This window comes from Stegodyphus dumicola, chromosome 3 (genome assembly GCF_044657685.1).
Source record: "Stegodyphus dumicola isolate Sdum_Otavi_A_Nest chromosome 3, ASM4465768v1".
In the NCBI taxonomy this organism is placed as follows: domain Eukaryota; kingdom Metazoa; phylum Arthropoda; class Arachnida; order Araneae; family Eresidae; genus Stegodyphus; species Stegodyphus dumicola.
In genome coordinates, this window is record NC_140770.1 from 39955912 (window position 1) to 39971716 (window position 15805).

The window sequence follows — 15805 nt, forward strand, 5'->3', positions numbered from 1 at the left end:
GCAATGGCAACACTGTTCGAAAAAAAATTTATCTCCAGCGCGCGAGACTGCGTATCGGAAATTCTAAAGATGTGCTCTTTAAAATATTTTGCGGTTGGATTGAATTTTATGGTTTAAGTGCGAATAACATGATATTTAGTAAATAAAGGTTACACACAAAACGTTTTGGGGGTAATATATAATCTGAAAGCTTTCAGATTTTTAAAATTTTTGTTTTCTAATATATCCATTAATTTATGGCATGAGTATAAGGCATTTTTATCCAGAATTTAAACAAAAATATTTATTTTTGCTTTCGTAAATTGCAGTCTTCTTATATTAACGTCAAAGTCATATAATTATTTATCGGTACTATGTAAAAATTTCATACTATTAATATCATTACTTATATCACAGAACTGCATTTAAAGTAATTAATAACACTGAATTAGTGGAATAAATATTTAAACCTTCCCTCATTTCAAAAGCAGAGTAGTAATTCAAACATGCTTTCTATCTTCTTTAAAACGTGTTCGATCTATAAATTGTATAATTTTGCAAAATAGGATTTTCTAATGCATTTGGCCCTTAGTATCCAAGCAGTTTTATTCCATTTATTCTTTGTTTATGGAAACAAGCCGTTGCTACATGGAATATGATAATTAGGTTATTGTGAGAGAATTCAACTGGTGTTCAACAAGAACTGTCAAATTTTATTGTATATGACACTTCAAAACTAAATGAAAAATTTAATTCTCTGATTTTGTTTAAATATTTTGGTAAAATACATCGATACTAAATATCTATAAAAGTAAAATATAAAATGCATACTTCTGCATACGACTTTACAGACATTAAATAAGAATTACTGTAGATTCAAAAACACATGTCACTCCCAGATTGATGAGTGATCAATAACTTTAAAAACGAATATGACCTGATGGAGAAATGTGTTCAAAATTACTTTCCTGTAAAAATTAAAAGTTCATTTTTAATGGATAAAATAACTTTCAGAAGTGTAACTTAAGGTTCGAGCCGCGGATTCAAATGAGCCGTGAAATTAATGATTATATGCCGATGTAAGAAGAATTTGCTAGAGCTTAGAGACAATTTATTTTTAATTATCCTTTTTATCCAAAAACATTCAAAAAACAAAAACTCATATTGAAAATTTGCCATAATTAAATATTAGATAAAATGTTATTCTTCGAGTGTTATTGCACTAGGTATTATTTTAAGCTGAAAAATGTCACAATTTTCTGTTTCCTGTTTGAGTGATGAAATCATTCAAGGAAATTGTAAAGTATCATCTTCAGTTCGATTAAACAATTAGAATTTTCCGTTATTCGCCTATTTCATCAAACTTTGCAAATTGGTATAAAATAAAACAACTTGCGGCTAGATTAAACGTTTCAGCAGACTGTATTGCACTTAGAGCTGCTTCTAGTACACCGAACTGAACTGGACTGGATTATTTGATTAAAAAGCATACTACGCTATCTAAGAAAAAAGATAAGTTGGGAGATGACGTTTTAAAGGTTAATCGCATTCATTTTTACCATGACGAAAACTGTTAAAACTCCCATACTGCCAGACTATTCGCAGAGATAGGAATAGAAAAGGGGGGGAAGGATTGCTAGGTACCTGCTTTCAGCAGTCTAATTCAATCGGATACTAGTGGGAGCAATTTTTGACAGACCTTGCTTAGGTGACTTTATAAGCTATTTCTCCCGCTTTCTTAGCATGCCTTCGTGGTGTAGTGGTCTGCACACTCGGCGCGTGTTCGAGTCCCGGAGAGAGCATTGGCCATTTTTCACGTCTCTCAACATCAAAACTCCTAATGTCTCTACAACTTAGCTAACAGATTTGCGTACAATTAAGAGAGAGCTGGATTAAAAAGGGTTTCTTTTTCCGACTTCTTGGAGTGAGATTTAATTTTGTACATGTTGGCATTTGATGAGAGTTATTTCAGTCATTCAAGACGAGTATATTGAAGATTGTTGAATTGTATGTACATAGCTATTGTAGGCTATTAAGTTTGTACTTAAAATGCATGCTCCTTGAAAATAAGCGAAGTTTTAGCGCACGGTTATTTTAAGCTTGTGTATCTGTTACGAAGAAGATTTTATGGTTTGTTTATTTAACAGCGTGTTTAATGATGAGTGCGAATTAAGTTCTATGATGGTTATAATTGACTAGGAGCAGCGGAAGCTCACGTCTTCTTAAGTTACATTATCGGCTAAATCTAATATAGATTTTTGGTGTTCTTGAGTTCTTGGTACGCAAGGATATATGCTTGCTTTCAACGATCGATTTGTTGAAATCGAAGAAATTTACTTGCCTTACTGTATTATTATCCGGAGTGAAAAACTTCAATTTCATTCGCTCTTCATATATTTATGTATATTTTCCCGTATATTTCATGAAATTATAAAAGTAAACAGGAAGAGTTTGCAATTTTATAGCAATGCAAGTATTTTTCATGTTTACTGTAAGTGTTTAAAAGGAGCTTTGGTTGCTAAACAAAATTATTCGAACAAAGACATTTATTTTGTATTTATGTAGCTAAATATATTCTTTCTGCAATTGGTGTAGTAAAGTATTTGAAAGTTTTGTTTTTGGATGAGGCGGTAGAGTATTTTCCGAAATTCCTGCATTTGCTTCTAGAAGTTCTCTTTAAATATAATCTTGAATTTTTTAATTCTTTGACATAAAAAATGCTCATGTTTTCAATTAAATTGAAGTCTGAGATGTTTGTTGAGTAGGATAAAAGAGGAAGATTTAGTTGGTTCTTATTTCTACAAAATAACTCTTGAATTGCTTATTTGCTTCCTACCAAAGTTTTTTTTTAAGGTTATAAAACATTTTCATAATCTTTTGTAAATTTTTGCAGCGTAGCGTTATGCTATTCCTAAAAAACTTATTATCCACTGCTTTGTCAAATAACCATTGGACAGCCTACATTGTTGACTAAAACCCATAGTTCACCAATGACCAAGAGCCTTGACGTTGACTAACCTCTATTGGTTTGACGATCAGCAATGTCGTTCCGTTACGGCCAACGATATTCTTTCGGTCTGATTTACTTTTAACACTGTATTTAAATTTGCTATATAGCTATTCACTAGTTGCTTTTGGTCCCACAGCTGTGACTATACTTTTTCTGAAAACATGTTAATCTTTCAATAATGCCACAAAATTGATTTATTATACCATTATGAATAACGATTATATAATACATTTACTGAAACATTTTTTCATCAGTTTTGCACATATCTCCTACACCTTTAGCAGTAAAATATCCCCCAAGCAAGAGTTAGTTCACCTCTATACAGGCAACGGAATTTGATTGCATGTTTTACTTGGTCTTACTTTGTTTTACTTGGTTTACTTGGTTACTAATTGATTTTGTATCAAGGTGCCTTATAAAAATTACAAGACCAAAAATCTCTTGAGAATTCAGTTACAAGTTATTCTATCTTAAGATATGAATAAGACAAAGTAGGCTTTCAAAGTACAAAAAATTTGTTTATGTGACATATTTTGGTTAATATATGCGAAATTTGTAATTTTAAACCCTCTGCGAAGAATGTGCAATTATTAAATTGTTACTGAAATTGCCAAAAATCTTTAAGCTAAAATGCTTGGTTTGCGATATTTAAAACCTAATAAAAATTTGTAAAAAAATCTGAAAGCTTTCAGAAGTTATATCAACCCCGAAGGGGCTTTTTTTAGCGTTTTATGTGTCACCTTTATTTATTAAATATCAAATTCTTCGCACTTTAAAATACCACCTTTGTTTATTAAATATCAAGTTCTTCGCACGTAAACCAGAAACCTCAATACAAAAGCAATATCACAAAATATTTAAAAAGAGCCTATCTTTAGAATTTCTGATACACAGTCTCGCGTTCTGCAGATAAAAAGGTTTTTTTTTTCATACAGTTTTCCCATTATTCGCTTTGAAATCGTTGATTTTTTTAATCAAAAATTCGCTAAAGATTCACAAAATATCAAACAAATAATAAAACAAATTCAAAATTTTGAATTTGGGGTTCCAGATACCCATATTCGTGTTGAGAACTACGTTATTCAAAATGTCTCTAGGTACAGTTGTTTTTTCACAAAGCGAGAAACATACATGCATCCAAGCAGATTCTTCATTATTTAATTTCTTTAAATATAATGCAGAGCTCTAATATTTGGTGGCAACAATTTGAAAATTAATTTAGACTTTTATAGTGAACAAACGCAAAATTCCAAAATGAAATTAATAACTCTTCTGGACAAACTACTCCTTTGGGCTAATTATCAGAATTATATTAATTAAATCAACTTTACTCGAAGAAAAGCAAGGTAATTTAGTGCTAACTTTAAGGGTAAATCAAACTTTAAATAAAAAGTTAATATTTTACGATTTCTGAGAAACGTATTTGAAACCAATGTTTCTAAGTTAATTTCTTTCTAAAGTAAAGATTATGTTTTAAAAATTCGCATTCAATACAATAAAAAACCCACTAGTAGTGCAGTATATATGCATGCTGAATATGGGTAGTCAACTTGGGTTCAAATCCCTAATAACTGGCTGGCTAAATAGGCATTTTCTTGCGTTTTCTCGTGTATAAAGTGACTACGAGCTAGTCTTCCTTAGAGAAAAGGGTACAGTGGAGAGGCATCCTCTCGTTAAATCTTTGTATTCTTTCGCATAATCCTATTTAATATGCTTCGGTATCCATTAGTAATCTGCATTCCGTTTCCTTAAATTTTAATGACCAATATCTGTAATAATTTAGATCATATCTTAATTAATTTTTTTCGGAATTATCTGCCTATGGAAAAAAATTGTTCGCTGATGTATTCATAGTAAAACCTTCTTCTAAAGTTTTACGTTTCACGTATTTAAGCTTAAAGGTATTAACTAAACCATTTTGTTATAATCCAATGATATACTTTACTTATTGGCTTCTTAAACTGTAGCCATGTGTCTACAACCGACCTTTCACGAAATAAGCAAACAAGCTTTCTGAAACATTCTGTGTATAGTACATAGAACAACTAAGGTATCTCACGAATATAGGAATAAATAGAGGTTTATTCAGAACTGACTGAAAAGCTAGAAGTTTTGCAAAGATCAGTATTCACATGGCACTGTAGTCAACGAGTCTTCATACAAGAGCAAAACACGAATAAGTCGTGCAAATTGGATGAGGAGAAAATGCTAGGAGCTAAACTCTCGATCAAGTGAAAGAAATTCACGAGCCAACGAACTTTATTCTATCACACAAAGAGAATCAATACGTGCGTAAAATCCCATATCGTAACTTGGAGTTACATTTTGTTTCTAGAAATATATTTAGTCTCTGTTCAATGGGTAGTAGACAAACCTTGACTCTCGAGAAAAGTATTGATAGAAAAAGATAGACTCGCGATTTGTTTTTGCTTGATGCATCACTTGAGGGGATGTCCAGTGTTTCCTATTTATATACATATATATGTGATGTACCAGCTTTTGTCAGGAATAAATAGATTGTTGAAGAATCATAAATGTAGTCGTAGATTAAATTATCAGACGATAAGTTTAAAAAACAGGATCCATTTATTATTGGCCAGGAGAAATAGCAGTTATAAAATCAGATATCCGGAGTAAATAAAAAAGAACTACTAATAATATTTTGTATGAAGTTTACTGCATCGTGACATTTAAGAAAAAGCCCCCGATATTCCTTTGCGAGTCCTTTTATAGCCTCTGAAAAGGCGGAGCTTCCAAGAAATGACGTCAACCTCGTCAGCCAATCCAGTTCGCTTTAAATAATTCCAGAACATTCTATAACTATACGTGTAGAAAAGGCGAGAAAAACAACTTGACTACGGGGCTGTAGATTTAATTCCACGTACTTTCAAATAAGAGACCGTCGCCAGTAAAAATGAAAAAAACATACAGTTAGAATTTTAAGTGTATTCTTGACTATGGAATTTTATTATTACATATATATATATATATATAACTGAGGAATAGTTTTCATTCTGTATTTTTTGGCATTGTACATAGTATCTTACATTTAGAGTTCTTTGTAACACGAATATTTCTTTCCTTCTACAAGCTGAATTTTGCTAAAGAACTTCTTTGCTTTGTTTTTCAAGTTTTTACATCCATGAAAGCATTGATGAATTTGTATAACAACTTAGGAAATATTTAATACCAATACAGCGTAGCTTAATGATTCATTTTACGACCTCAGGTTGCTCCAAATTATTTAAAAAAATTATATGCTTTGGCATAGGTATTTCGACTGATGTTAAAAAGCTTACTATGGTACAAATGATTTAGGAAAGGAACAACAAAAGACTTCAAATATAAATACTTTATGTGTCTGTTTTTTTTTTTTTTTTTTTTTTTTTTGAAGAAAGAATAAAAAAATCATCTGTGTCCTCGACAACATTCAAATTACAGATATTTCTGTTTCTTAGGCATGTTGAACATTTACCTCTTGACAACATTCTTGTTGGCATGTCATAATTCTTTATATTTTCCTTCACATAAAGGGCGATTAGGGAGAAGCATGAGACTCAGTAACTCAAGTAGTAACATATTATCGTTCACCAATTATCACGGTTTAGATCATTAGCTATTTTTCGAAGCAGGAAACTGAAAGATCAATTCAACTCTCATCGTGATTTGAACAACAGATCTTTCATTGCTAGATATATGTGCTAATCAGTTGCTTCCCCTTGTTGCCTAGAAGTACTTATATCACAAGAAAATACATTAAATATGCGCTAACGCATTACACCTGACAAAATTTTTAATCAAAATCGTAAAAAACAACCTTATATTTAGCGTAGGTATAATGAAACACTCAATCGATTTCGAGGGCAGCTAAAGGTCCCTCCTCATCAGGAGAAAGAAATACATAGAAAGAAGAAAATAGGAATCACAGAAACACGTGGTGCTTATCAGCACTGCACGTGGTTATAACTAGATTTTTAATCAGAGTTGCACTGGCCGCCTACTTTTACTGAGCCAGGCTGTCTGATCAAGCATAAAGAAATATTAGCGAAGTTAAAATAGGGAGCGAGGGGCAAATGCACATTACGCTCAAAATCTGAACTTCAAATAATGGAAAGCAACCACTGGACGGATTTTTATACCCTCTGGTAGTACCAAGTGCGAGGAGGTAACGCCATCTATCGGCAAAAATAATTTAATTAAGACAGTAGAATTTTAAAGGCATTAGGAAGGACTGGATTGGACTTCAAATCATTAACTAAACTTTCTAAATCTTTGTGAATGTGAAAAGCCTCAAGAAAATCCAATTCGCCTATGGAAGAAGCCTTTTGGATGATTTTTGCAGACCCAAAATCAAAATTATGGTTAAAAGTCCAGCTATGATACGCTATTGAAGACTTGTTAATTTCCCCTTTTTGACATAAGATTCATGTTCCTTGATACGAAACTTCAACGCTCTTTTTGTTTGGCCAATATATCTTAAACCACACTGACATGATATACTATAAATTCCCCAAGAATTCAAGACAGAAACGCAATCTTTTAGAATCGAAGGGTGAATTTTATTAATAGGGGAGAAACCGACATGAAAATTGAATTTCTGGAGAATCCGTGCAATTTTATAGCTAACAGAAGGATAAAATGGAAGCACTACAAGGTCATTGATATTATTTCTAACAGTGGAATGTCTTCATTGATGGGAATCTGAAAATTTTTTGACGGCTTTATCAATAATCACGGGAGAAAATCCACGGTCAATCGCAACTGCTCTCAAATAATTAAGTTCATTGGTAAGCAAAGATTCAGAGGAACAAACTTTTAGCGCGCGGAAAACATAATAGTAAAAAGAAGCCTTTTCACTTAACAGGGTGGCATGACTTGGCATGGGGTGGTAAACAAACTTCAAAGGGTTTACGGTACACAGTGGTGCTAAAATCGGTTTCATTGCGGATTATAAGAATATCGAGGAAGGGGAGGGAATTGTTGGATTCAATTTCAAGAGTGAATTGGATGGCTGGATCAATTGAATTCATAATAGATAGAATCTCGGATAAATCCTCTTTATAACCGTCAAAAAGTGCGAAAGTGTCTTCAACATACCTAATCCAAAGACAAAAAGATAATTTATCAAATAATTTCATCTCAAAATAGTGCATATAAATGTCAGCAAGTACCGGACTGAGAGGATTACCCATAGCCAATCCTTCAACTTGACGAAAATATGCATTTTGGAAAACAAAGTGGGTTTGACTTAAAGAAACTTTAGTAAGCGAAACCAACTCATTTATTTCAGTATGTGTGAAGTGAAATTCCCGAAGCCTAGTTTCAAGACAATTTAGTGCTCTTTCGACCGGAACATTAGTAAACAATGATTTGACATCAAATGAAACCATAATGGAACGAAGTGGGGAAATATTTTTAAGTTTATCAATGACTTCAACAGAATTTTTTACAGTGTGAATATTGTTATCAAGTAGAGGAGAAAATCTGGAAACTAAATATTTGGCCAAAGGATATGAAGCAGTGCCTATGTTGGAAACAATTGGTCGAAAAGGAATACCGGTTTTGTGGACTTTTGGAAGAGCATAAAGTCTAGCGCAATTAGTAATAGGCGGAATAAGTGATTTCTTCAACTGAGTTGGCAGAATGTGGGAAGATTTAATAGCACTTTTTACTTTCATGAGGTCCGAAGTTGAAGGATCTTTAGGGATCGAGCAGTATGGGCCTTCATTTATCAATTTAGAGACTCCAGTAATATATGTGCGTTTGTCCATAACAACGATCTGTCCGCCCTTATCAGCTTTAGAGATAATGATATTAGTATCAGAATGAATTTCACGTAAGATCTCATTTTCCTTTTTGCTGAGATTAGAACCCAAAGATTTATTGTTAAAATTAACGTTATGAGTAATAAGGTGGCGGATTATATCCTTCTGCGTTTCCGAAATTTTGGAGAATTTAAAGGCTTTCTCTACAGGGGCGATGATTTGAGGAATTGAAGGTTTAGATGTCTTTGAAAAATTGAAATTATATTTTAATACTTTTAAGTGATCCTCCGAAAGATTCCTATTGGAGATATTAACGATGGAGTTAACGTTTACAGTGGGAAGATCAGCTAGATAATTGGGACTATCCGACTGGTGTGTGAGTTTTTGGAATTTAGAAATGAGCACATTTTTATGGCGTTGACAAACGGTATCGGTTCTAGACCAGGATGTATGTTCAAATGAGGAAAACTTTTCAGTGGAATTAGCAATTTTTAAATGGAGGTAATATAATTCAAATTCAATTTTAGATAAACGTTTGCGTGTGTCCCTTATAATGTGACGAAGAAGTGCCAATTTGAATTTATGCAAAATTTTTGAAACGTGAACGGAAGCTTTAAGGCTACATTTCACATGTATAAATTTGGGAATGAAATTTTGATGTTTGCATTTAAGTAGAAACTGTAGATGATTCAAGAATTTCGTAAGGCGTAACTTAAAATCGGTTCCTGTCAGTGGACATATTGTGAAAAGGGCACAAGCAAGAAACAAGTGAACAAAAGAAATGTAATTCCGAAAGTCCAAACAAGTAATTACTTATAACATGAAAAAAACACCAATAAATAATGAAGACAATTTTCATCAACAAATGACAAAAACATTCCAAAAGGAGAGAAACATCCAATACTGAAAACCAATAGCCACGTGGAAAGAAGCAACGAAAGTTAAAATCGTGCACGTGGTAAACCGAAAAAATATAGAATTACCTCGAAAATGCCGGTTGATAGCATAAACGAAATCCAAAAAATGATGGCCGCGTTGAAAGAAGTAAATAAAATGGTGCACGTGGTAAACAATAAACAGTAAAATATTCTCGAAAATGCCGGTTGATAGCACAAACTAGACTAGAAGAGAAACACGCTAATGTGACAATCAAAATCGTAAAAAACAACCTTATATTTAGCGTAGGTATAATGAAACACTCAATCGATTTCGAGGGCAGCTAAAGGTCCCTCCTCATCAGGAGAAAGAAATACATAGAAAGAAGAAAATAGGAATCACAGAAACACGTGGTGCTTATCAGCACTGCACGTGGTTATAACTAGATTTTTAATCAGAGTTGCACGATTTTGACTTTCGTTGCTTCTTTCCACGTGGCTATTGGTTTTCAGTATTGGATGTTTCTCTCCTTTTGGAATGTTTTTGTCATTTGTTGATGAAAATTGTCTTCATTATTTATTGGTGTTTTTTTCATGTTATAAGTAATTACTTGTTTGGACTTTCGGAATTACATTTCTTTTGTTCACTTGTTTCTTGCTTGTGCCTTTTTCACAATATGTCCACTGACAGGAACCGATTTTGTAAGTTACGCCTTAAGCGTACGAAATTCTTGAATCATCTACAGTTTCTACTTAAATGCAAACATCAAAATTTCATTCCCAAATTTATACATGTGAAATGTAGCCTTAAAGCTTCCGTTCACGTTTCAAAAATTTTGCATAAATTCAAATTGGCACTTCTTCGTCACATTATAAGGGACACACGCAAACGTTTATCTAAAATTGAATTTGAATTATATTACCTCCATTTAAAAATTGCTAATTCCACTGAAAAGGTTTCCTCATTTGAACATACATCCTGGTCTAGAACCGATACCGTTTGTCAACGGCATAAAAATGTGCTCATTTCTAAATTCCAAAAACTCACACACCAGTCGGATAGTCCCAATTATCTAGCTGATCTTCCCACTGTAAACGTTAACTCCATCGTTAATATCTCCAATAGGAATCTTTCGGAGGATCAGTTAAAAGTATTAAAATATAATTTCAACTTTTCAAAGACATCTAAACCTTCAATTCCTCAAATCATCGCCCCTATAGAGAAAGCCTTTAAATTCTCCAAAATTTCGGAAACGCAGAAGGATACAATCCGCCACCTTATTACTCATAACGTTAATTTTAACAATAAATCTTTGGGTTCTAATCTCAGCAAAAAGGAAATTGAGATCTTACGTGAAATTCATTCTGATACTAATATCATTATCTCTAAAGCTGATAAGGGCGGACAGATCGTTGTTATGGACAAACGCACATATATTACTGGAGTCTCTAAATTGATAAATGAAGGCCCATACTGCTCAATCCCTAAAGATCCTTCAACTTCGGACCTCATGAAAGTAAAAAGTGCTATTAAATCTTCCCACATTCTGCCAACTCAATTGAAGAAATCACTTATTCCGCCTATTACTAATTGCGCTAGACTTTATGCTCTTCCAAAAGTCCACAAAACCGGTATTCCTTTTCGACCAATTGTTTCCAACATAGGTACTGCTTCATATCCTTTGGCCAAATATTTAGTTTCCAGATTTTCTCCTCTACTTGATAACAATATTCACACTGTAAAAAATTCTGTTAAAGTCATTGATAAACTTAAAAATATTTTCCCACTTCGTTCCATTATGGTTTCATTTGATGTCAAATCATTGTTTACTAATGTTCCGGTCGAAGGAGAAATAAATTGTCTTGAAACTAGGCTTCGGGAATTTCACTTCACACATACTGAAATTAATGAGTTGGTTTCGCTTACTAAAGTTTCTCTAAGTCAAACCCACTTTGTTTTCCAAAATGCATATTTTCGTCAAGTTGAAGGATTGGCTATGGGTAATCCTCTCAGTCCGGTACTTGCTGACATTTATATGCACTATTTTGAGATGAAATTATTTGATAAATTATCTTTTCGTCTTTGGATTCGGCATGTTGAAGACACTTTCGCACTTTTTGACGGTTATAAAGAGGATTTATCCGAGATTCTATCTATTATGAATTCAATTGATCCAGCCATCCAATTCACTCTTGAAATTGAATCCAACAATTCCCTCCCCTTCCTCGATATTCTTATAATCCGCAATGAAACCGATTTTAGCACCACTGTGTACCGTAAACCCTTTGAAGTTTGTTTACCACCCCATGCCAAGTCATGCCACCCTGTTAAGCAAAAAATGGCTTCTTTTTACTATTATGTTTTCCGCGCGCTAAAAGTTTGTTCCTCTGAATCTTTGCTTACCAATGAACTTAATTATTTGAGAGCAGTTGCGATTGACCGTGGATTTTCTCCCGTGATTATTGATAAAGCCGTCAAAAAATTTTCAGATTCCCATCAAAGAAGACATTCCACTGTTAGAAATAATATCAATGACCTTGTAGTGCTTCCATTTTATCCTTCTGTTAGCTATAAAATTGCACGGATTCTCCAGAAATTCAATTTTCAAGTCGGTTTCTCCCCTATTAATAAAATTCACCCTTCGATTCTAAAAGATTGCGTTTCTGTCTTGAATTCTTGGGGAATTTATAGTATATCATGTCAGTGTGGTTTAAGATATATTGGCCAAACAAAAAGAGCGTTGAAGTTTCGTATCAAGGAACATGAATCTTATGTCAAAAAGGGGAAATTAACAAGTCTTCAATAGCGTATCATAGCTGGACTTTTAACCATAATTTTGATTTTGGGTCTGCAAAAATCATCCAAAAGGCTTCTTCCATAGGCGAATTGGATTTTCTTGAGGCTTTTCACATTCACAAAGATTTAGAAAGTTTAGTTAATGATTTGAAGTCCAATCCAGTCCTTCCTAATGCCTTTAAAATTCTACTGTCTTAATTAAATTATTTTTGCCGATAGATGGCGTTACCTCCTCGCACTTGGTACTACCAGAGGGTATAAAAATCCGTCCAGTGGTTGCTTTCCATTATTTGAAGTTCAGATTTTGAGCGTAATGTGCATTTGCCTCTCGCTCCCTATTTTAACTTCGCTAATATTTCTTTATGCTTGATCAGACAGCCTGGCTCAGTAAAAGTAGGCGGCCAGTGCAACTCTGATTAAAAATCTAGTTATAACCACGTGCAGTGCTGATAAGCACCACGTGTTTCTGTGATTCCTATTTTCTTCTTTCTATGTATTTCTTTCTCCTGATGAGAAGGGACCTTTAGCTGCCCTCGAAATCGATTGAGTGTTTCATTATACCTACGCTAAATATAAGGTTGTTTTTTACGATTTTGATTGTCACATTAGCGTGTTACTCTTCTAGTCTAAAATTTTTAATGTTTCTCGGTAAGTGATACTGAAGAATTTCAGTCGCAAGAATGCTGTTCGGTGTAATGCTCTGTAACGAAGAATAAAACTGTGTGAACGTACTACAGATAACTGTTGCACATTACTATCAGTAAAATGCAGTCACGTTTTATGCAGCCATGATTCAGCAGTATTCACTATTAAGTAGCAGCAGTTCAGCGCTATTTACTATTAGCAGATCGAGAGATAATATTTTGTTACTTACATCAAGGTCTATACTTAAGGTATCGCCTGTATCATAGCAAGATGAAAAGTTTAACAAAATGAACTATAAGAAATCATCCTGTTTAAACAAATTAAGATTCTATACAGGACTCAAATACTTAAACGTAGTTTGTAGCTCAATTTCATCAGCCTAAGGTTGCTATTGCCAAATTACAGTCTCTATCAACAAAAAGGTCTAGATTTATTTAAACTGTAAAGCTCCATTATTTTAGTCTAACCAGTTACCATAATTTAAATTTTTATTGTCACTTCTTCTTTCCCTTTTTCTATCAGAATGCAAATCAGGTTTAAGAGTATTTAATGTAAGGTATCTGGATTGTAAGACAGAGCATGTTTCTTCCTCTTGTGGACACGTTATAAAATATTATATTAACTGTCAAGAATTGCAAGATATCTTGGTTAAAAAAAACTAATTCAAATTACACATAACATAAATGAACATTACGAATCAGATTTTTAAAACTGCCAAGTTTATTCACGTCTAACACACATTCAACTGGCTCTGCCAGATCCAAGAACAAGAAGATCATCATCATGAAAGATTTACGCCCTCTTTGGCGATTAAAATATATTTCCACATAAAATTTCTTACACACGTTACTAGGTTTCACTAGCAATGTAATGTTCAGGTTTGGATTATAATTGCCAACATTTAAATTTTTACGCCGGTGAGGATTGAAGCCAACATAGCGTTAAATAAATTGTGTAATCTTCGACAACTAGATTTTGTTTCAGTTGAAATTTGACTGCTACTTTTGAGTAATCTTGCCACAAATGGCTGGCTGACTTTGTTCATCAAGAGATGTGCATTTTATATTCAAGGTTCTAATTTAATAAAAAAAAGTTTATTTTGTAACTTCCTCAAGTTTTGTCATTATATTAAGAGCAGGCCAATTCTCTCCAAGTCTGTTAGGAGTTTAGATACAGGTTTATGCTACAAAAGAACACCAATCTCTATAAATTTATGCAAAACACACGAGAGCTGTTTGTCTATTCTTTAAAACAGGGATGCAGAAAGCAAATGTATTTGTGTTTTACTAATCATTCCGAATCTCACGAGGACTTTCCTATTTACTTACTGACTTTAAATCCCTGATTTCGCAAAGATACTACAGTTACAAAAACTAAGGGTTACTAGAGGTTTTTACCATTAGAGATTATTTTCATATTAACATGATGAGATAAGCAAGTTATAAAAATTATATAATTTCTTAATTACATCGTTATTAAAATTATATTATGTAATTTACAGCTATATCATATAAACGTGCATTAGCTGTACTTGAAGTTTCATAGAAAGTGATTATTTCTGCAGCGTAATTTTGATACATATTTCCAAAATAGTCTTAGTACGTAACGAATAATAGCTATTTAATTCATTCATAGAAACTTTAAAATTTCATATTTTGCTAAAACGTGAATGAAGCAAGTAGTTTCTTAAATTCCCTTATCTTTTTATCTTCTTACAGATTGCAGCTGTTTCCAGCGTCTGTCAGCTTCTTTATCATCTTAAAGTTTCATTAATTAATGCGGTAAAAATGAACATTCCATCAATCTTCATCTTTCACTTTGGCGATTCGAAAAGAACAGGAGAAATTTTCACTTCCACATTTGCGTGCTTAAAGGAAACCTACATAGCTTGAGAACACAAAATATGGCCCAAAGTAAGTAAATTCTTTTCTGCACGCTCCTCACAATTAATTTTGATATGTTTTAGGAAATAAGTAACACAATTAAATGAAATATCTACCAAAGCACTTAAAATATTTAACCAATGCTTTTTAATAGCATTATTAACATGTATTGTTTAAATATTATAAATGCCTGGGTTGATTAACATTATCTAAATTATAATGAATACTTTCTCCTTTGCTGATTGATAAAAAAGAGCAGAAGTTCGAAAGAGTAAATTTAAGACTTCTTTCAGTGTTATGTATCCTATAAAGGGAAAGTAATACAATTTTTAAATAGACATTTTTGTTCACAGAAGTAATCCTGACTCAGGAAAGTTGCAAAAAATTACAGTAAAAGAAGAATCACGAGTGAAGAAATATTATGTTGGTTACTGTGCATAAAAAGCCAGTAATAAAGTTAGAGCGAAAGATTGGGTGAAATACTAATAATCGCAGTATTATGTTAAACAGAATCTGATATCTTAAACTTTTATTTATTATTAAAACTTATTCTAAACATTTATTTATTAAAATTTTATTTCACACATTATAACTCACATCTTTTAATTCTGAATCGATTGACTTTAAACCTATAAAGGTATCTCAAGTAAAACCGAAGATGATGTAGGCAAACACTTCGTACAAGCCTTATCAAAAATATTTGAGGAATTCTTCAGAAAAAGTGCTTTCAAAATCCCGGTCCATAAGTGTTTATTGTCCTCCTAATCAACCATACAAATAAAAGTTTATAAACTGTGTTGAGTCAAGTAATCGACTTTGCTGTTTAACGATCTGCTGTTGCGCGCGACTTA

At 32.8% G+C, this 15805-nt stretch overlaps 1 protein-coding gene across 1 annotated transcript in view; it reads left to right on the plus strand.

The window, feature by feature from the left end:
- LOC118182465 (uncharacterized) overlaps nucleotides 1-15805 on the plus strand; it is a 458248-nt gene that overhangs the window by 286825 nt on the left and 155618 nt on the right. The window contains exon 2 of the mRNA XM_085812781.1: nucleotides 14790-14984. Within this exon, the coding sequence (XP_085668907.1) occupies nucleotides 14975-14984 (10 nt within the window). The 5' untranslated portion in view covers nucleotides 14790-14974. The remainder of the gene's footprint in view (nucleotides 1-14789; nucleotides 14985-15805) is intronic.